Source organism: Cervus elaphus, chromosome 18, assembly GCF_910594005.1.
Source record: "Cervus elaphus chromosome 18, mCerEla1.1, whole genome shotgun sequence".
Taxonomy (NCBI): Eukaryota; Metazoa; Chordata; class Mammalia; order Artiodactyla; family Cervidae; genus Cervus; species Cervus elaphus.
The window spans coordinates 120,090,044-120,110,859 of NC_057832.1; the positions used below are offsets into that span (position 1 = coordinate 120,090,044).

General features: G+C 45.1%; 1 protein-coding gene across 1 annotated transcript in view; it reads left to right on the plus strand.

Moving 5' to 3' along the window:
- ACTR3B (actin related protein 3B) overlaps positions 1–20,816 on the plus strand; it is a 69,414-nt gene that overhangs the window by 8,322 nt on the left and 40,276 nt on the right. Inside the window, exon 2 of the mRNA XM_043872323.1 lies at positions 12,763–12,818. Coding sequence (XP_043728258.1) covers positions 12,763–12,818 — 56 coding nt within the window. The remainder of the gene's footprint in view (positions 1–12,762; positions 12,819–20,816) is intronic.

Sequence of the window (20,816 nt, forward strand, 5' to 3'; positions counted from 1 at the left end):
TTATTTAATTTTGGTTGCGCTGGGTCTTCGTTGCTGTGGGGCTACTCTCTCGCCGCGGTGCGAGGGCTTCTCCTTGCAGTGGCTTCTCCTGTTGCAGAGCACAGGCTCTCGGCACTGAGTCTGTGAGCCCGGTAGTTATGGCACAGGTTTCAGTTGCTCCACAGCTTGTGGAATCTTCCCCGGCCAGGTGTCGAACCCGTCTCCCCTGCATTGGCTGGCCGGTTCTTACCCACTGCACCACCAGGGAAGTCCTGCCTTGTGGAATAGATTAGGTCTGTAGGTTTGGCGGGTGATACAGGTGGCTTCCCTCATAGCTCAGTCGGTAAATCATCTGCCTTGCTAATGCAGGAGACCCGGGTTCGATTCCTTGTTCGGGAAGATGCCCTGGAGAAGGGAAATGGCAACCCACTCCAGTCTTCTTGCCTGGAGAAGCCCATCGACAGAGGAGCCTGGTGGGCTACAGTCCATGGGGTCGCAAGAGTTAGACACGACTTGGCGACTAAGCCACCACCACCACAGGTGGATTGTTGTTGGAATAGCTTCTGTCTTAACGGTCTCCGGGTCTTTCCTCTTGGGCTGGTCACTTTCCGCTGAGAGTGCACTTCTGACCCTCTGCTTGGAGGCCGGGTCTGTGCTCTGAGAGCCGGGTTGGGAGTGGGGAGGCCGTGGGCGAGCCCGTCTCAGCTGTCCGGGCTGTCCGTGTTCAGTCGTAATTCTCAGAGTGGTTCCTGGACTCGCCCAGGCCGGTGACCTTGCTTCACGCTCCAAGCCTCGCTCTGCACTCCCAGAGTCAGCTTGCGGGGACGCGGGGGTCGGGGAGAGCAGCCGCCCCGGTGCAGAGTGGGGGCACGCTCATCTTGGCCCGTGTTTTGGGCCCTTCAGTCCTGGATCCTCTGGCTTGTGTGGCTGCCTGTTACGGGGCCTTTCTTCAGGGTCCCGGGTGTGTGGGGCCGGGTCTCAGCTTTGCCCACCACCAGTTTCCGGTGTCCCCAGGGCAGTTAGCGCTGATCCTCAGCCTTCCAGGCCCAGATTCCTGCAGTTGCCGCCTCTTCTTTTCTCCCTTTTGTTGTGGTTTCTGCATCTTAGAAAGAATCATTTTGTTTTGGTTTTAGTGGGGCTTCGGGACAGAGTGAATTGGATCACGTGTTTAGTCTACCGTTTTACCGTGGAAGTCAGAATTCACTTGATAATGCCCCAAACCCATAAAGAGGCCACATGTCCGATCATATATTTACCAGACATGGAGCAAAGGCGGTGCTAGTGGTAAGGAACCCGCCTGCCGATGCGGGAGACCTAAGAGATGTGGGTTCATCCCTGGGTCAGGAGGATCCCCGGAGGAGGGCACAGCAGCCCATTCCAGTATCCTTGCCTGGAGAATCCCATGGACAGAGGGGCCTGGTGGGCTACAGTCCATGGGGTCACACAGAGTCAGACATGACTGAAGTGACTTAGCATGTAGAATTGGACATATACATTGGGTAATGTAAAATTTACAGACCAAATAGAGAAAAAGAAAAAGACTATTGGGTTTAGATAAAATAATCAATTTGAACTTACGTATTTAACTGTGTCTTGTAAACAGAAACTACCATTTTCTATATGACAACCCAAGGAATGTTTGAAGGACTTGATTATGATTATATATTAATTTCTGCAGTATACAGTGTATGGAGTGTGTATTATTTAGAACATTATCATTAAGACCTGGGAACAATTTTAGTTTTATCAAAATCATGCTCTGAGGCAGGTTAGTCACTTTTTAAAAAATTTAAACAGAACATCTTAGGAGTGGGTAGAGCTATTCTGGTTGAATTTGGGGTTTGAGGCTGGACCTCATAAGGGGTCTCACACAAAAGAACCTCCATCCTGGATACAGTGTTAAAAACGCTGTTTTAAGATGTGACATTTCCGCTTTCAAACATAAATTGGTTGAGCTGACACTGTGACCTTCTGCTCTAGACACCCGGCTGTAGGAGGAATGTAGGTAAGTGCGTCGAGCTGACAGCAGTCAGATCAGCCCTCCTCACTGCAGGCAGTTCTGTGCAGAGAGGGGCCTTTAATACGGGGAGTGGAAGAAGCTTTGTACAAGGGCCTTTTAGAATGTTTGCGGCGAATAAGGATGTGTTGTGTTTGCAGACAGAGACATCGGAGGATACACGAGAATAGAGTGGAAGGCAAAACGGGTGGGGTGTCAGAATGGGAGCGAGACTTCCCAAGGTACCTGGTGCGAGTGTCTGAAAGTCTGAAGTGTGGGGACATACTGGTTAGCAGCAGAGTTGTCACTCTTGGCCCTGCCTCGTGCAGCCCTTGATTCTGCTTCTGTATCTCCGATCTGTCCTGATTTCCCAATGAGAAGAGGCTCCAGGTCCGGGATGCTCGGAAGGTGGCCCTGTGTTTGAGAAGACTGCTCTCTGTAAGCAGGGTTTATGTGTGTTGAGAAGGGCGCTTGGCTGCACCACGCTGGCTGTCCTTTGGGAAGATGGTTTTCAGATAAACATTAAAAAAAGCCTTTTAATGTGAAGGTTGTCAATCTTAATTCTTCATGTACACATGCTTGGGAAAATCTGACTGATATAGCTCTTCATGTATGGGTATATCGATGTACACAGAACTGGAAGGGAAATGAGTGTAGGGAGAGACTTTCAGAGTAGAAACTGCAAAGGAAATTGTTCAGGAAAATAATTGGTAGATTTGACCATCTAAATTGTTGAAACGATTATCTTTCAGAAAATGTATAATTGCAGGTAAACCGCAAATTCAGAAAAGTTAGTAAATATGTGAGCAAACGTTACACCCTCGGTGTGTAAAGTGAAGTGAAGTCGCTCGGTCGTGTCCGACTCTTTGCGACCCCTTGGCCTGTAACCCGCCAGGCTCCTCTGTCCATGGCATTCTCCAGGCAAGAGTACTGGAGTGGGTTGCCTTTCCCTTTCTCCAGGGGATCTTCCCACGCAGAGGTCGAACCCAGGTCTTCCACGTTGCAGGCAGACACGTCACCATCTGGGCCACCAGCGAGCCTCGGTCTGTAGAAGTTCACACAAATTGATGACACCAAAAGTCCAGTAGGAAAATTATCTATGGGCAGTTCATGGAGGAAATACAGTTGGTGACTATACAGCAAATAATATTCAGCAGTTGAATGAAGTTATTGACTATGAGATCCTTTCACCTTTTGGATTAGGAGATATTTTCTAGAAATGGTCAGTTATATTTAGCACTGAGATAGGGATTGACATTGAACTTCCCTGGTGCCTCAGTGGTGAAGAATCTGCCTGCAATGCAGGAGATGCTGGTTCAATCCCCGAGTCAGGGTGGTCCCTGGAGAAGGGAATGGCTACCCACTCCAGTATTCCTGCCTGGGAAATCCCATGGACAGAGAGCCTGGTGGGCTACAGCGTATGGGGTCACGAAGAGTCAGACATGACTGGGCAACTAAACAACGACGACAGAGGGGTTGTTATTACCGTGTGCTCGTGACGACGCTGAAGCTGGAGGGATTCCTTAACTTCCTGAAGCCCCAGAGCTAGTGCTGCGCTTAGAACCCAGCACCCCGGGCCCCGTTTAACTCCCTGCAGTGTGAATATACGTACTGTCTTGCAGCTGTTTTCACTGTGAACCTTCCCCCTAAGAACTGCTTTTGCTGCATCCCATAGATTGTGTGATTGTGTTTTCCTTGTCATTTGTCTCAAAGTAGTTTTTAATTTCCCCTTAGATTTCATTGTTGACTGATTCGTTTTTTGGGTCAACTATTTTCAAAGTATATGTATATATGACCAGTAACATGTCTGCTTCATTTTTGATGATTGTGTAGTATTTTATTGAATGATGGCAATATATTTATTTAATTTATCCTCAATTGATGGCATCTGAGTATTTCCATTTTTTGTTGTTGTTTTCCTATTACACTGCTGTAGAGAACGTTTTTTGTGCATTTCTTTTTATACATGTAAAAGTGCTTCAGTGGGGTAAATTCCTAGAAATGTGCTATTTGGACAGTGGGGTGTATGCATTTAAACTATTTGTATAAAATGGTGTATGCATTTACAGTATTGATAAATAATATGAAACTTCTCCTTATGATGAGGCCTCAACTTTTTAATTGTAAAATTAAATGTAATTTTCAGCGTAAAATTTACTACCACCTTCTTCAGTATTGGCCCAGATTTTGAATGGTTTCGCATTAAATTTATAGGTGAGTTTAGTGATAATACGTGATGCTTCTTTTTAAACTGTTGACTCTTCCTGTATGAGTGAGGTGTGTCTCTGTCTCCTTGTATATGGAGTGTTCTTTCCATCATATGTCTTATTCTCAGGGGTAATGTTGTTCTGTGTTGTTGTTGTTCTGAATGGCATCTTTCCATGCAGTGTATATTCTTACTGGCTACTGGTAGGAAGTTTGCTGATTCTTGTCTCTTTTTTTGTTAGAATGTGAGCATGAGGATGGGGAAGCTTGCATTTTATAAAAATTCAGAGATGACTGCATGTGATACATAGTTGAGTCAGTGATTCCTGCACTGGTTGTTCTTCAGAACCGTGGCTGAGGGTGGTGGGGAGGAAGGAAGGGGATGTTTAAAATGCAAAAATCCAGGTGCCTTCTCTGTGACTCTGGGACAGGCCCTGGGAATCTGCATTTTTCAGAAGCTTCCCAGGTGATCCGGTCAGTCAGTCTTGGTACTTTCTTTCCAGATGCCTTCCCAGATCATCTTAAACTCACCTGCCAGATAATGTAGGCCATGCTACTGTGAGAAGCGCAATCTGAAATCATGTTTCTGACAGGTGACCTTTTTTTAAACAACCTAATTCTCATCTTTTATTGTATGGTTTTTAAAACTTTATTTTTACATGACATTTTTCTTTTTTTAAATTGAAATATAGGGCTTCTCAGGTGGTGCTAGTGGTAAAGAATCTGCCTGCTGATGCAGGAGATGCAAGAGACTTGGGGTTCAATTCCTGGGTCAGGAGGATCCCCCGGAGAAGGACATGGCAACCCACTCCAGTGTTCTTGCCTGGAGAATCCCATGGACAGAGGAGCCTGGGGGGCTGCAGTCCGCGGGGGTCGCAGAGCCGGACACGATTGAGCACGTGGAGCATAGTTGATCTACAGCGTTGTGTTAGTTTCTGGTATACAGCCAAGTGATCCAGTTACACACACATTGTTTTTCAGATTCTTTTCTCTTACAGATTATTACAAGATGCTGAATATAGTTCCCTATGTTATACAGTAGGACCTTGGTGTTTATCTGTTTTGTGTGTAGTCATGTGTATCTGCGAATCCCAACCTCCTGATTTATCCTCCTTCCCCCTTCCCCTTTGATGGTCATAAGTTTGTTTTCCGTGTCCGTGTCTAACGGGTGGGCATTTAGGGGAACGTTTCGAGGACCAGGACCGTGCTTCCCCTCCCCTCCCTCTCTCAGTATCCTCATATATGCCTACCACATGGCTTCTAGCTAGCAGGCTGGTGGGAATGTATCTTTGCATAAATGGTGTCTAGAATACCTTCCCTATTTTAAGAGTTGTATTTTACTTGATGATTTTTGTGGAGTTGAGCTGTTGTAAGATCGTCTCCACCGGGGCATGCCAGTCCAACACTGGGTTGTCCTCCTAGGAGAGAATTGTAGGAGGACCACTTGTTAGTTACATGTACAAACGTTCTAATTAGTAGGGTCTCATTGAGGTTCCACATGGACCTGTGTTGATGAAGATTTTGTTGAAATTTAAAATTTGAATGTCTCAAAAAATATTATAAGATGTTCCTTACATTGTGATTATTCAAAGTAAGAAAACCTCAAGTGTGTTTGATGCTGTGTCAAAATTAGCACAGAAGAATTTATAAAGACGTTGGATTACCACAAAGGGATCTGAATAATGTGTGCTTTTGCCAGTGTTTTTGTTTTAATGGTTTCCGTTTTGCCAGGAAGGTGAGGAGGGAAGACCTCATAGAGGTTAGCACCCACGCTGTTAATGGTCTCTTGGTGCTGGGTTTGGAGGTCGTTGCTGGCGGCACGTCACTGCCGCCCGGCACCCATGTGACTGACAGAGGCCTCCGGTGAGAGCCGTGCGGTCTCAGCGCGGAGACTTCAGAACCCCAACACCCTGGCAGCTGTTGCCGGGCGGCACTCGGCGGCGGCATCATCCGCAGAGGGTGGAATGTTAGAGCCGTGGGCCCCGAAAGGGCTGCATCCATCTGTGGAGCCTGACCTTTGGCCACGGTGGGCCGCTCTTCACGGTTTCAGGACACACAGGCTGGAGACGGGGATGAGACGCCACAGTTGAAGGACACCTGGTATCTTTAGCGTCAGCGTTGGTGCATTTTATCTCCTCCACTTCACACACGAGTGTGTCTGTGGTGTTCACAGTGGGCACAGCAGGAAGACTGAGTGGTGTGGTTTGGGGCACAGGAACGTAACGGCTTTGGAAACATTTTTTTAAAAAAATTTAAATTAGGAAGTATTTCAGTCCATCCTAAAGGAAATCAGTCCTGAATATTCCTTGGAAGGACTGATGCTGAAGCTGAAACTCCAATACTTTGGCCACCTGATGTGAAGAACTGACTCATTTGAAAAGACCCTGATGCTGGGAAAGATTGAGGGCAGGAGGAGAAGGGGACGACAGAGGATGAGATGGTTGGATGGCATCACCGACTCAATGGACATGAGTTTGAGTAAGCTCCGGGAGTTGGTGATGGACAGGGAGGCCTGGCGTGCTGCAGCCCGTGGGGTCGCAAAGAGTCGGACACGACTGAGCTACTGAACTGAACTGAACTGAATCACACATAAAAATGGTAGCAGGCAGATGAAAAATATGGAGAGCACTGCTGTTGTGCTTGTTCTCTTTCTGTTTACATGTTTAATGCATTAGCTCACTGCCCCTAGGAAGTGGGCTGTGTTATGATCCCGCTTTTACAGATGGAGAAACTGAGGCACAGAGATACCCGTTTGGCAAATGAGAGAGCTGGGATTTGAGCTCCAGCAGTCTGGTGCTGGAGCACATGGCCCCAACCAGTGCATACACTCTGCTGCCTTTCAGAAATATAAAAAGTAATATAACAGACGTGAATGATACTTAGCACCTAATTTGAATAAATGTTAGCATTTTTCTGTACCGCTAACCTCTGGACAACACTGAGGTTAGGGGCACCAACCCCAGCACAGTTGTAAATTTACATATAACTTTTTGACTCTCCCAAAACTTAACTACTAGTAGTCTTCCATTGACCAGAAGCCTTCAGTTCAGTTCAGTTCAGTTCGGTCGCGTCCGACTCTTTGTGACCCCATGGCCTGCAGCACACCAGGCTTCCCTGTCCATCACCAAATACTGTAGCTTGCTCAAACTCATGTCTGTCGAGTCCGTGATGCCATCTGACCATCTCATCCTCTGTTGTCCCCTTCTCCTCCTGCCTTCAATCTTTCCCAGCATCAGGGTCTTTTCTAATGAGTCAGCTCTTCGCATCAGGTGGCCAAAGTATTGGAGTTTCCGCTTCAGCATCAGTCCTTCCAGTGAATATTCAGAACTGATTTCCTTTAGGATTGACTAGTTTGATCTCCTTGTAGCCCAAGGGACTCTCAGGAGTCTTCTCCAGCACGACAATTCGAAAGCATTAATTCTTTGGTGCTCAGCTTTCTTTATAGTCAGTCGTGTACTGTATTTATCGATATTGCTAAGTTTACATCATCTGTACGTAAGATGAATCATCTGTCAGTCCCTACATCAATATTATATTACATAAAACAGTTATTAACAGTAGACATCAAAAATGAAAAGGTAATGAAACGTGAAGAAATTCAGATTTATTTACAGTGCAGTTCATGCATTGATAACACAGAGGCAGAATGTGATGGAAGCCAAGTGCAATTGCTATTACAGTTTCTTGGTAGCCCAGCCTCTACACTGGAGAATGAATTGTTAAAGATTTTTATGGCAAACGGTATAACAGCCAAATTCCTGATACAGAGTTGGAAACACTGTTGCATTTAAACGCCACCACTTGCCCGTAGTGATAGCCGGATCTGCAGGTTCTCCAGTTACTGGGGGGCGGAGGGGCAGTCACGCTGTACAATGATGTGACTCCTTGGAAGTAACACAAGGAGTAAGAAAACTAACACATTATTAAGTCTATGTTAAATTTCAGTCATCTTACGCTTGTGTAAGGATAGGCTCTCCATTTGAACGCAGGTCTTGCACACGATCTTCTATGTATATTTATTGAAAATAAATCCACCTGTAAGTGGACCTGCCCAGTTCAAACCTCTGTTTATGAGAGTCAGCTGTATTTGTTTCAAGGTTGGTTTGTTTCTGAAGTGACCCTGTTACACACACACAGGTGTAAAGGAGAGATTAAGCAATGTCTTTGTCTTCTTTGTCTTTGTCTTCATTAAACAGTGTCTGATGTATCAAGCAATATCTTTGGTCTTCTTTGCATATAAGTTAAATAAACAGGGTGACAATATACAGCCTTGACGTACTCCTTTCCCAATTTGGAACCAGTCTGTTGTTCCATGTCCGGTTCTAACTGTTGCTTCCTGACCTGCACACAGATTTCTCAGGAGGCAGGTCAGGTGGTCTGGTATCCCCATCTGTTTAAGAATTTCCCACAGTTTGTTGTGATCCACAGAAAGACGTTAGCATAGTCAGTAAAGCAGAAGTAGATGTTTTTCTGGAACTCTCTTGCTTTTTCGATGATCCAACAGATGTTGGCAATTTGATCTCTGGTTTCTCTGCCCTTTGTGAATCCAGCTTGAACATCTGGAAGTTCATGGTTCATGTACTGTTGAAGCCTGGCTTGGAGAATTTTGAGCATTTCTTGGCTAGCATGTGAGATGAGTGCAATTGTGTAGTAGTTTAAGCATTCTTTGGCATTGCCTTTCTTTGGGATTAGAATGAAAACTGACCTTTTCCAGTCCTGTGGCCACTGCTGAGTTTTCCAAATTTGTTGGCATATTGAGTGCAGCCCTTTCACAGCATCATCTTTCAGGATTTGAAATAGTTCAACTGGAATTCCATCACCTCCACTAGCTTTGTTCGCAGTGATGCTTCCTAAGGCCCACTTGACTTCACATTCCAGGATGTCTGGCTCTAGCTGAGTGATCACACCATTGTGGTTACCTGGGTCATGAAGATCTTTTTTGTATATTTCTTCTGTGTGTTCTTGCCACCTCTTCTTAATATCTTCAGGTTCTATTAGGTCCATAGCGTTTCTGTCCTTTATTGAGCCTGTCTTTGCATGAAATGTTCCCTTGGTATCTAATTTTCTTGATGAGATCTCTAGTCTTTCCTATTATATTGTTTTCCTCTGTTTCTTTGCATTGATCACTGAGCCAAGGCTTTCTTATCTCTTCTTGCTATTCTTTGGAACTCTGCATTAAAAAAGGTATATCTTTCCTTTTCTCCTTTGCCTTTAGCTTCTCTTCTTTTCTCAGCTATTTGTAAGGCCTCTTCAGACAACCATATTGCATTTTGGCTTTTCTTTTTCTTGGGAATGGTTTTGATCACCGCCTCCTGGATAGTGTTATGAACCTCTGTCCATAGTTTTTCAGGCAGTCTTATTAAATCTTATCCCTTGAATCTATTTGTCACTTCCACTGTATAATTGTAAGGGATTTGATTTCGGTCATACCTGAATGGCCTAGTGGTTTTCCCTACTTTCTTCAATTTAAGTCTGAATTTGGCAATAAGGAGTTCATGATCTGAGCACCAGTCACCTCCCGGTCTTGTTTTTGCTGACTGTATAGGACTTCTTCATCTTTGGTTATAAAGAATAAAATCAGTCTGATTTCGGTGTTGACCATCTGGTGATGTCCATGTGTAGGGTTAATCTCTGTGTTGTTGGAAGAGGGTGTTTGCTATGACCAGTGCATTCTCTTGGCAAAACTCTGTTAGCCTTTGCCCTGCTTCATTCTGGACTCCAAGGCCAAATTTGCCTGTTACTCCAGGTATCTCTTGACTACCGTCATGTATGGATGTGACATTTGGACCATAAAGAAAGCTGAGTGCTGAAGAATTGATGCTTTTGAACTGTGGTGTTGGAGAAGACTCTTGAGAGTCCCTTGGACTGCAAGGGGATCAAACCAGTTCATCCTAAAGGAGATCAGTCCTGGGTGTTCATTGGAAGACTGATGCTGTAGCCGAAGCTCCAATACTTTGGCCACCTGATGCGAAGAACTGACTCATTTGAAAAGACCCTGATGCTGGGAAAGATTGAAGGCAGGAGGAGAAGGGGACGACAGAGGAAGAGATGGTCGGATGGCATCACCGATTCAATAGACATGAGTTTGAGTAAACTCTGGGAGTTGGTGATGGACAGGGAAGCCTCGTGTGCTGCGGTCCTTGGGGTCGCATAGGGTTGGACATGACTGAGCAACTGCACTGAACTTGGTCTTCTCTGGTTTCATCAGATTGTTTTTTTGACTGTCAGCACTGTCCCCCGCCCCTCGCAACAGCGCCGTTTCAAACACTGGTTCCTCCGCCAGCGGTTTGACAGTGACTGCCTCCTCTTACACCCCGTGAGAAGTCATTCAGCAGATGTTTATGGAGTGTCTGCTACATGTCAGGGCTGTGCCAGGGGTGGGAGAGAGTCCAGAAAAAGCACCCTGTCCTGGTCATCCTGCAACTCACACTCCAATCATGTGGGAAGGCAGACTTATTTATGTACAAGGTGTGTAGTATTGGGAAGGCCTGGGGCTGGTGGGCCATGTGACCTGTTAAAAGCACAGACTTGCGTGTAGTTATTTCAGTGATTCCTGGCCTGCTTGTTAGCTTCTGGAGGCTTCTTTAGCTTTGGGTCAGTCATTCAGTTTATTTATATTTGTTAGTTGGGATATACTTCTAGAAAAATGGTTCAGCTGGGGATAGTCTGGGGTTTTGAAGCTCAGTATATATTGCCTTCCTTTTGGTGAGTCCCTTGCCCCCTGGGTTGGCTCTGGCAAGCCCTGGACTGGAGGTCTTGCGTGCCCACTTGTTCTGTGTCCTTGAGTAGAACCTGGGAGTGCCCTCAGATGGGTCTTGCCTTTTAGAAACTGACCTGATGCGTCTCAGGGCCAGGCCTTGCCCCGCCTCCTATGACACCAGCACCTTAGATCCTTGGAGACCGAGCAGTCAAGCGTGATTTAAGTGGGGTTGACTTGCTTTTTTTTTTTTTGTCTTCATAAACCTTGTTCATTTACTGTGTGCTCAAAAAAAGTAAAACTGGCAAATGGTTAATATATATTTAAAAATCATAAAATTAGTTTGTTAAGATGTGGAATGTATTAATTACGTAGAAAATTTAGGACTTCTCTGGTGGGCTATGGATGGGAACCCGCCTGCCAGTGCAGAGGACACAGGTTTGATCCCTCGTCCGGAAAGATCCCACATGCTGCAGGGCAGCTAAGCGTCTGAGCTGCAACTACGGAAGCCCGTGCTCTGCGGCAAGAGAAGCCGCCGCAGCAGAAGCCCGTGCGCGGCCATAGGGAGTCGCCTCTGCTTGCTGCAACTAGAGAGGGCCCCCCCGAAGCACCAAAGACCCAGCACAGCCAAAAACAACCAGCTGACTAAATAAATACTCCCCTGGTGGCTCGGACGGGAAAGAATCTGCAGTGCAGGAGACTCAGGTTCGATTCCAGGGTCGGGAAGGTCCCCCGGAGAAGGGAATGGCGACCCACTCCAGGCCTCTTGCCTGGTGAATCCCGTGGACAGAGGAGCCTGGTGGGCAACAATCCATGGGGTTGCACAGAGTCAGACATGACTGAGTGACACTTTTCAAACAAATAAATGAATAAAAGTACATTTAAAAAATTGGGTATCAAGCGTCTTGAAATAATTCATAAAATAGGATGAATTAATAAAGTGACTTTCAGCGCGGCTAGGAAGTGTTTCTGTTCGTTGTAAGCGTTACTGCAGAATGCAGGCCCCTTTCCGGGCCTGACCCGTCGGGGCCGGGGGCCTGCTGAGAAGGGGGTGCTCAGGAGTGTTTCTAGGGTTGCATTTCCAGCAGATGGTTCTGAGTGGTGGTCCCCCTCCCCGCTTTGTTTTTTTTTCTTTTTTTTTTTTTAAATATATTTAGGAGATTAGCAAGTGCTTTTGGAACAGATAGTAGTATTTTGGCATTCATTTTCGTTAAGACTTTTGGAATCCATCATACGGAGCATCTTGACAGAAAGTGGGCTCGCTCTGCAACGAGATGATAAAGAGACGCTTCTGTCAGATATTCTCAGGAGGTGGCAGGAGCTTTTCTAGACATATGCCATGACATTTTAAGAAAATTATATAATTTCCTAAGCCCCCTAAAAGTTCACGAAGTTTGTGAAGTAAGTACGCTTTGCTGAGAGGCAGCCCTAGAATTAGAGCCTGCATGTTGAGATGTGGGCTCCCTTTTTCCATCCACTGGCTGTTTGGCTTTGGGCAGCTCAGTTATCTTCCCAGCGCCTCGCGTTTTCTCACCTGCAAAATGGGGACAATATTTACCTCCTTTGTAGGATTCTTGTAAAGGTTAAAAGAGTATGAGAGCACCTTAAAAATCATTAGGGATACACAGATGTGATGTACGTATGAATATATGTGTGCAACAGTTTTTCCAGTAGAAACAAGCATGTTTTACCTTTTTGTTAACTGCCTGCTTATCTGAAATTAGTGTTTGATTCTTAGTCACCACCAGGTTTTTATTTTTAATTCCATGGGGGTATTTTGAGTCTTGATATTTTAGGACTTGGAGAGCTCGTAATAAAAGACATTAATGGAACACAGAGGAGAGTATTATTATCTAAACCTGTGTTGATGACTTTGTGCTTTTAGGTATACCAAGCTTGGCTACGCAGGCAACACAGAGCCACAGTTCATTATCCCTTCATGTAAGTAAAGCTCCGCCCTTGGTTTATAAAGGGTTGTGTTTCTCGTAACTGTTCTAAGCATTCTGATTCTGGTTTCCAAGGTATGTTAATTTACTTGCCATCTCCTTTTAGAAGATTGTTCTGGTTCCTGGGGAGTTATTCATCTGGCTGCCGAGAGTTGCTATTGGCTATAGCTGCCACCACCTAATTCTCACACTGCCCCCCACCAACACACACCCCAGTCCTCTGTTTTTCTTGTGATTCCGTCCTTTGTCACAGTCACTGGAGTTTCAGCTTGGGTGGGCTACCCTGGTGCCTCAGACAGTGAAGAGCCTGCCTGCAGCGCAGGAGACCCGGGTTCGATCCCTGTGTTGGGAAGATCCCCTGGAGAAGGGAATGGCCACCCACTCCAGTATTCTTGCCTGGAGAATCCCATGGACGGAGGAGCCTGGCAGGCTACAGTCCACAGGGTCGCAGAGAGTCGGACACGGCTGAGCAACTTCACTTCCTTTTCACTCTTCAGCTTGGGCGGTTGCCTCCTGAATGTAGCCCTTTTTACCTTATTGCACTCATTGGGCCTGTTACTTCCTGAGACATCCTGTCTCCAAATAGAGTCACTTAACTCGTTCAGTCATACATGTCTGAGCTGCTTACAAGAAGTGTACCTGTTCCATAAGCTTAATTGGTAACTTTAAGTAAGTATAGTTTTATTAATTTAGCACTTTGGGGGATTATCTGTCATGTTACACTGTTCTCTTTATTGAAGGACTTTTTTTTTTAAAAAAAACTGAGAGGCCCAGTGACTTTTACTGTGTTTGGAAGTGTCCTGTTCTGTTTTAGTCGGTAGAGCATGCTCGGGGAAGAAACGTCCTCACCTTTTGGCCAGCGTGCCTCCTGCCCGCTCTTTACGCACAGTCGCCGTCTCCAGGGCAGAATTCTTCTCTGAAACTGTGTAACTGCTGGGTTGTTATTTGGAGACTGTTGACCGAAGAGTCAGGTTATGTCAGGCAGGAGTGAGGTTCTGCTTCCTAAATGTAGCCCCTCATCAGGTAAGTTGTGCTCTTAGAAATGGTCAGCAGTTCCGGGCTCAGGACATTTGAGTCACAGGCTCTGGCACTAGCGTGGAGCGCGGCGGGCAGCCCAGCAGAGCCGGGGGAAGGGGCTTTGTCACAAGTATCGTTCGAGGGAGACTAAGGCCTTTTTGGCGGAGATGAGTATTCACATCACCAGAAAGTGCACCCAGATTCCTTGAGAAAGCCTCACTCACCTCATTCCAGGTCCGTCCTTGCTGGGTTACCGATCACGCGTTTGATTTTCTGGGTCTTAGTACCTGATTTCTGTGATGGGGCGTCATGATTGGTCTGCCGCATCCTCATCTTACATTGGTGATTTGGTGTATTCGTTTGCTAGGGCTGCTGTAACGGAACACCACAGCCTGGATGTCCTGACAGCAGAAATTAAATGGGTTGCAAGTGGAGGCTCTGAAGTCCCAGATCTAGGTGTAGTCTGGGTTGGTCTCTGTGAGACCTCTCTCCTCCGCTTGCAGGCGGTGCCTCTGACCGTGGCCTCACGGCCGTTTTTTTCTGCGAATGGCCGAGCGGGAGACCTCTGGTGTTCTCCTCCTTCTCACATGAGGACACCGATCCCGTGGCATTGGGCCCCACCCTTATGACCTCATGTAGCCTGTGCTACCTCCTGAGACATCCTGTCTCCAGATGCAGTCACACTGGGGTTGGGGCTTCAACATAGGAGTTTTGAGGGGACACAGTTCAGTTCAGGGCTTCCCTGGTGGCTCAGCGGTAAAGAATCCGCCTGCCAATGCAGGAGACACAGGTTTGATCCCTGGGTTGGAAAGATCCCCTGGAGGAGGAAATGGCACCCCACTCCAGTATTCTTGTCTGGAGAATCCCATGGACAGAGGAGCCTAGAAAGTTATAGTCTGTGGGGTTGCAAAGAGCCAGACAGGACTGAGTGACTAAATAATAACAGAATTGGATCATTCCATGCCGAATTGATACATTGAAATTGGGCTTTCTGATTTTTCAGAGCAGGTTAGTTTTCACCTTAAGTACCGCAGCTCTGAGGCTGACCTTGCGCCTTTTGCTTTAATAAGGCTGTCAGCAGCATGCAGTTGGCTTCCCCATTGACCTGTCATCATCAATAGAGAGGGGAGTTGAAGTCAGCTATTAGCAGGATTTCAGTGCAGAAGCTCTCTGGTCGGTGCCATCAGAACAGCAGAGGCAGTAGCCAGCGAGATAAAATTTCAAGGGGGTGGACATAAAGGAAGAGTTCCATCACTGGCTGAATTTGTGGCAAGAGGTAAGAAGCTGGGAGGCAGCGTGAGGTGTTTGGGTTGAAGGGAGCGTGGTGGGACAGGTGGAGAGCGGGCCTCAGGTACCTTGGGCAGCTGGTGGGCTGCACCTCTCAGTCCGGGGAACTGAACTGTGTTCCTGGTTACAGAGGCTCTGCTCCCACAGAAGTGGGAGTTGGGGGTGCAGGGTGGCTTTCAGAGAGCGAGGGTGGAGCGTGTATCCATGCGTGGCTGTGTAGGGCTGCCGGAGCAGGGCTTCCTGGCTCTGTGGGTGCAGACGGGAGGCAGCCGTGATGTGTGGTCATCACACCCCAGGCGGAGGGTGGCCAGAGAGCTGGCTGGGTACGTGGAGAATGGCCGGCGCTTGTCATCGCCTGCCGTTGTAAGGAGCTGTGATTTTATTTTGCATCCCAGGAGTCTTCATTTTCCAGGGGCCTTGTCCCGGCCTAGAGAGAGAGGCACGTTGCCTCGTCCTGCTTCACTAGGGTGGCCTGCTTGAATCTTGTTTATCAATCAATCTTGATTGTTTATCAATCTTGTTATTTGAGCTTCTGTGCAGAATTTGCTTGATTATGTGAAGAAAGTTTTCTCTACCTTTTTTTTTTTTCCCACGTTGTTGGAAAATGGGGAGCGTGATTGAAAAGTTTCAGGCAGACGAGTGACTGCGTGCTGATCCCACCCGTAGAAAGAGGACATGGGAGGGCAGGAGGGGTCAGGAGACATGGGGTACCACTTTAGACAGTTGGTGTGTGGAGGGTCAGGCGTACAGGTCCCCTAAGCAGCTGGGAAAAGGTGTGATGCTGTGGGGGAAGGCCTAGACTGGAGATGGAGGCAAGAGATGTGTTTGTTTTTTGAATGTCTTTAAACCCTTTATTTTGGCAAAAAAAAAAAAAAAATTATATAACAAAGACCCATTTACCCACCACCCAGAAAAAACAGATGTGAGCACAGTTGCGTCCTGTAAATACATAAACGCAGACACGCATCAGAGCGAGTGCCAGCCCCTCCTCCTCCTCCAGGCCTCCCCGCTGTCCCTCCTCTGCTGGATGTTGGCTGTATCCAGTCCAGGCTTCATCCGTGTGTCTCAGATGCAGGATGCAGTGACAGTTTCTCGTATTGTTTTGTGAGTTTAAACATTTCCAAAATGATATCATGGGGCAAATAACTTCATGCATTTTTTAGGGGGGCGGAATAAGCCCCTATGCTTTTTTTTTAAAAAAGATGTATCAGTGTTGCTCTATGGATCTAGATGAGAATTCTTAGTACGTGAATCTACAGCATCTGGGCATTTTCTGGTTTTCTCTGGTACACAGAATGCTGCAGCGAGGCTCTTATCTGCGCGTGCCGGTTTCCCAGGAGTCATAATGAGAAATGGGGTCATGTCATCACTCAGACGCGCCCCTCCTCAGCCTTGTCACTCATTGCCAGATGGCTCTTCTTTACTGACTGGAAGCCTGTACTGACCCCCATGCCCATCGGCAGCGGCAGCAGTTTCTGCTTCTGCACATCCTAACCTTTGAATACCAATTTCTTGTAAATATCTTCTCCTAGTTTAGCACATCTTTTTAAAATTATTTTTTATTTTCTTTAAGATACAATTTTAAAGCCTTTATTGAGAAATTTGAGACACTGTTTTAAGTGTGCTAATTCCCTATGTATCATTTTTTTTGTTTTTTTTGTTTTTGCAAAATTGATTACCTCAAGCATAAACCATCAGTATTTTCCTATGGGATTGCCATATGTTTTTACTATAACATTTATTCAAACAAAGGAAATTTATAATGCAACACGTGTGATTTAAACACATACTGTTAAATCAAATCTGATTTAAACGAGAAGTTTGAGCTTGTGGCTCAGCGGTAAAGAAAACACCTGCCAATGTGGGGGGCATTTGATCCCTGGGTCGGGAAGATCCCCTGGAGAAGGAAATGGCAGCCCACTCCAGTCTTCTTGCCTGGAGAATCCCATGGACAGAGGAGCCTGGCGGGCTACAGTCCAGGGGGCTGCAAAGAGTTGGGCACGACTTAGCAACTAAACAACATGTAACTTGATATATTCTTTATTCATGTTCACAACTAGCACTTAAAAAAATTTCATGTAGTACAGTTTTTCAGTCTTTTTATAATCTGTTTCTATTAAAAGTGCATTTGTATTCCAGTGTCATGAAGATTTTGTGTGTTCTCTTCTAAGGAAATTTTAAGCTTTTTAAAAAATATGGTGTGGGAGAGAAGTGTGGTTTTCCAAATGGAAGGCCAGTTGTCCCACCACCATTTGCTGCAGAGTGCCTCTTCAGTCGTACTGAGGCTTCACGTACGGTGGGGAATACTTCTGATGTTATTCTGTTTTATTCATGCATTTGTTTATCTCTGTTCCAAATTCGTTTACAAATTGTTGTAAATACTGTTACTTTGGCCTGTCTCTTTATATCTGGTAGGTCTGGTTCCTCCTCCTTTTTCTTTCTTAAATAGCCTCGGCTGTTCTTAGACCCTTACTCTTTATCAGGCTTCCCTGGTGGCTCAGCTGGTAAAGAATCCGCCTGCAATGCGGGAGACCTGGGTTCAATTCCTGGTTTGGGAAGATGCCCTGAAAAAGGGAAACGCTACCCGCTCCAGTATTCTGGCCTGGAGAATTCCATGGACTGTGTAGTCCAAGGGGTCGCAAAGAATCGATCGGACACGACTGAGCGACTTTCATTTTACTCTTTATCAATAAATTTTAGAATCAGTTTAAGTCTGTGAAAAAAAAATTGTAGATTAATTTGGGGGAAGACTTGGTATCTCATTGCATTGAATTTTCCTATCCATGAATATGGTATATGTATTTTATTATTTATTCCTGTCTCCTGTGTTTTTCAGTATTCATTAAAAAGCCCATACATAGCTTTTGTTAAATTTATTTTTTGGTACCTTTCTTTATGTTTTCATTGTGAATGTTTTTTGAAATTAAAATGTCTAATTATTGCCAGCATAGTAGGAATGCTGCTAGATTTTTTAAGTCGTTTTTTTAATCCGACAGTCTTGCTCTCCGGTCTTATTTGTTCTGATTGCCTGCAGGTTCTTTTTAAGTTTTCTATGCAAGCTATTGTATTAACTGCGGATAATGGTTATTTTGTCTCTTCCAATCCTAGTACTTCTTTTTTTTTTTTTTTTTCCTTGATCTGACTGCACTGGCTAGAACTCCTGTCAGTGACTAGAACTGGGGATGGCAGGTACTTTTGTCTTTTTGAATTTAAAAAGAATGGTTTTGGTGTTTCATGAGTGATTGCTGTAGGCTTTTGTGGAAATGCCTTTTCAGGTTAATACAGTGTCCTTGTATTCCTAGTTTACTAAAGAGGTTTTTAAAATTAAAAAAAAAAATTATGAATGGATGTTGACACTAAGGCTTTTTGTGTATCTGTTGAGATGATTATGTGGTTTTGACATTTAAACTCCTAATATGATGCATTACATTGATAATATTTTCTAATGTTGAACAGTGTTTTATCATTCTTCAGATAAACCCTACATGGTTATGAAATATCAAGTACATGAATTGTATTTGCAAACATTTATTTGGGATTTTTGTATCAGTGTTCGAAAGTGAGATCAGTCTATAATTTTTTTTGGTACTAGTTTTGTCTAGTTTGTGTATCAAAATTATACTGGCTTTAGAAAATGAGTTTGTTAGCTTTCTTTTCTGTCCTTCAGAACAGTTTATGTAAGTTAGGAATTATCCTTTGAAGGTTTAGTAAAATATATGACATTCTTTTGGGAAATACACTGAATATTTTTATTTTTTAAAATTACTGTTGCCTGTTAACTGATGTAGCAAAGTTTGAAATATTGTGAGAATTACCAGCATGTGACACAGAGACATGAAGTGAGGAAATGCGGTTGGAAAAGTGGCACTGGTAGACTCACTGGACTCAGGGTTGCCCGAAACCTTCAACTGGTGAAAAACCTAACAAAGCAAAGTGCAATAGAACCAGGTGTGTCTGTATATTATTATGACCGAAGAGAGTTGTAGACAGTGTAGAGCTCAAGTCTTTTTTTTTTTTCTTCCACTGGACCAGTATCTGTCTTTTAGCTGGTGTGTTTAAACAACTTACCTTTATATGAATTCCCTGGAGGTCAAAATACATAATTGCCCGTATTTTCACTCTTTTATTGTTCTTCCTGGTGTCCCAGGATTCCTTCTTTTATCATTTCTCCTCCCTGTAGAGACCTTTCTTTAGCCATTCTTTTAGAGTAGATATGTTAGTGACAAATCGTGTTAGATTTTGTTCATCTGAGAATGTCTTGATTTGCTCTTCACCTTTGAAGGAAATTTTTCCTGAATATAGAATTCTTAGTGGACATTTCTCTCAGCAGTTGGAAATAGGCAGTTTCCTTTTGGGCTCCCTGATTTCTGATGGCAGATTTGCTGGAGGTGTTCAGAATTTTCTGTTTGGTCTTTAGTTTTTAAATGTTTGACTATAATGTTTCTTGGTGTGGATTTCTTTGGGTTCATCTTCTTTGGGGTTTACTCAACCTTGAATCTGTAGGTTTCTTTCTTTCCTTTTTTTTTTTTTTTGGGTCAGATTTGACAAATGTTTTAACGCTGGTTTCTCTGGATGGTTTTTCAGCCCCCCTCCCTTTCTCCTGTTGTCTGGGACTCGGGGTGTGTGAATGTTACATCTGCCTTTGTCCAGCCCACGCGTCCCGAAGGCCCTCTTCAGTTGTTTTTGAGAGTGTTTTCTCTCCGTTGTTCAGATTGGGTAATTTCTGTTGTTACGTCTTCAAGTTCATTGGTTCGTTCTCCGTCCTTTTCTTCTTCCGGGCCAATATTGAGGTTTTATTTCAGGTACTGTGTTTTTTTTTGGCTCTAAAATTTCTGTGTGGTTTTGTCTTTATATCTTCTGTCTTTGCTGTGACCTTCTTTTCTTTTTCATTTGTTTCAGATGTGTTTGTATTGGCTCATTGAAACATTCTGTGATGGCTCCTAAAATCCTATTTGCTAATCCTATTATCTGTGTCATCTCAGTGTTGGCATTATGGTCATCTTTTCTTTTTTCACTTGAGATATTCCTGGTTCCTGCTATGATGAGAGTTTTTTTTTTTTTTTTTTTATTGAAACCTGCACATTTTGGTTATTATGAGATTCCAGATCTTACTTAACTCTTAGATTTTAGCAAGTCATTTCTGGTGTCGCTTCAAGCAGGAGAAGGGGGGTACCCCTTGTTAATGCTGGTTTGGGGCTGCCGTTCAGGTTTTCCTCTTGGCCTGTGCTGACAGTCATTTGGGGAGGGGTTGCACGCTATCGCTGAATGTGGGCAGGAGTTTGCGCCCCCACCCCCCGCCCCCCCCAGGCCTCTGCAGGTGCCATGCTCTGGGAGGGCAGGGGGTGGCAGTGTGACTTTCCACTGGGCCTCCTCTGATGGAACCGCAGTGTGAGCTGGAGGGGTGGGGAGAGTCCTGCCTCCTGTGTGGGGTCTGCACTGTGTGCGGGGGTTTGTTTTTCTGTCGCGTTTGACCGGAGTCAGGGAGTGGTATGCTTCCACTGCCCCTTTCATCTTCTTTGGCAATTTTGTTTGTTCCCATTGGTGTTTCTGGGTCGTTGGCTTCCCTGGTAGCCAGTGTGTCTGTGGGACAGAGGAGACCCAGGAAGTCACCCCTGTCTTGGACCTTGGGTCCTGGGGTCCCCAGCCAGTCTGCTGCTTCACCTCTCAGCATTTTTATGTTTCTTTCAAA